This window comes from Triticum urartu, chromosome 6 (genome assembly GCF_003073215.2).
Source record: "Triticum urartu cultivar G1812 chromosome 6, Tu2.1, whole genome shotgun sequence".
Classification (NCBI taxonomy): Eukaryota; Viridiplantae; Streptophyta; class Magnoliopsida; order Poales; family Poaceae; genus Triticum; species Triticum urartu.
Genome location: NC_053027.1, coordinates 39,850,842 through 39,852,523, shown reverse-complemented (window position 1 = coordinate 39,852,523; position 1,682 = coordinate 39,850,842). Strand labels below are relative to the sequence as shown.

The 1,682-nt window shown below is 52.2% G+C and overlaps 1 protein-coding gene across 1 annotated transcript; it reads left to right on the top strand.

The window, feature by feature from the left end:
* The first annotated feature begins 709 nt into the window (after positions 1-709).
* LOC125516042 lies at positions 710-1,312 on the top strand. Its single transcript, XM_048681529.1, has one exon. It carries the CDS (start codon positions 857-859, stop codon positions 1,112-1,114), a length of 258 nt encoding a protein of 85 aa, XP_048537486.1. The 5' UTR covers positions 710-856; the 3' UTR covers positions 1,115-1,312.
* Positions 1,313-1,682: the final 370 nt, after the last annotated feature.

Below are 1,682 nucleotides of genomic sequence, written 5' to 3'. Positions count from 1 at the left end.
AAGCAAAAAAAAAAACCTACTGGAGGTTGTGGCTGTTGGTTGTAACATTTTGCTGAGATGGTGTGGTGGAGAGCTCTCGCTGAAGATGGAATGGAGGAAAGGAAGGGAAAGGGAGGGGATTGGATAGAGAATGAAGACGCACTACATTTATGAATAAAAAAGAGAAGCGATGGAGGAGATAAGGCTCCTGGCCCCGCACTGGACACGCGCGAGGGAGGAGACCGGCCGTCCGTTCTCAAACATTTCCCAAAAAGAAATTGATCCGAACTGATATGCGGACCACCAAACACGCACCTAGGTAACTCGTGCGCGACTTTGTTCGCCAGACGGTCGCACCCAGCTCACCTTAAACTCCACGTCGCCCGAAGCAAATAGAGACAGTGGTCGTGCCTTGCGTCGCGCGGCAACGCTGACCGCACGACTCATGAGATCGACGGTCAATAAGAGGAGGACAAATAGGTGCCACTCTCCCACTCTGCTTCTTCCGGCGCGTTTCCTCGCGGCGACAAAATCCTACGGTGCGCGTGCTCGCTTGCTTTCCGCCTGGTCATGTACGTCACGCGTGACATGACTTTTCCCCGTGCTCGCCAAGTTGCCTCGATCCTTCTTCCGCTCTAACTTTTCCGCGCTTCAGCTTGCATGCCAAGTCTAGTCTACTCTTCCCGCCGCGCGTCCATCCACCACTAGGGCCTGTCTATATAAACGGCCGGGCACGCGCCTCAACTCGACCCACCCACACACAAGTCCCAAAGCAATTTGGAAGCACCATCCATCCTAGCCAGGCTCCCAGTAGCTAGCAGCTTACTCAAGGAAGCGGCGGCGGCAGCAGCGCAACGAGTGCTCAGGAGAAGGAGACATGGCGTCCATGATGGGAGGAGACTTCGTGGAGGCCTACGTGCTCAAGAACGCCTACAAGGAGAAGCTGAGGCGCATGGACCAAGCCGAAGCCGCCGCGGCGCTCGACGGTGCAAAGAGCAGCAAGGACGCCGCCGGTGCCGCTGGAGAGAAGAAGGAGGCTGGTGGTGCGAGCAGCAGGGAAGGATTCTTTGGCCTCATGAAGAAGAAGGTGCACCCCAAACCCAAAGCGGCGGCGGCGGCGGCCACTTCCTCTTGATTATATTGCTACTGTATTTGCCATGCCACGAAATTGTAAGCCGCAGCTGCTAGAACTGGCCGCAGCTTTCTTCTAGCTAGGAGTGTGTGTGTAGGTTTGTTCTTTCGATCAGCTTCTCTTGGAGGAGTGTGTAAAGCAAGTTCTTTTGTTAATTGTTCAAAACAAGTCGACGGAAATTAAGTCAAGGATAATCCTTCATTAGTTGGGTTGACCTCCGTTTTTACTTGTCTGCACTATGAGATCTTTGGCTATCAGTATAGACATGTGGCTGTTTGGTTCCTCGTTCCTTTGGGCTAAGCATTTCAGTTCAAACAAAACAAGGTCCCATAAACTGCCCGGCTGCATTGAGCTGAGTTCAGCCACTAAAAGAAAGTTGGTGCTCTCCAAGAGCATCTACACCCGGACATAGCGAATTCGGCCCCCTAGACGTTGGCGGATGCGCCCGGTCAGTTCCCGGACATGTCCGTTTCAAGCCCCTACTTGATAATGATGATGATGATGATGTTTATTATTATTATTATTACCCGCAAAAGAAAAGAAAAACTATAGCTTTCTAACAACTTGTCTT

What these genes read in the sequence shown, in the direction of transcription:
- LOC125516042 (XM_048681529.1), top strand. Translation starts at nt 857, where the DNA reads ATGGCGTCCATGATGGGAGGAGACTTCGTGGAGGCCTACGTGCTCAAG.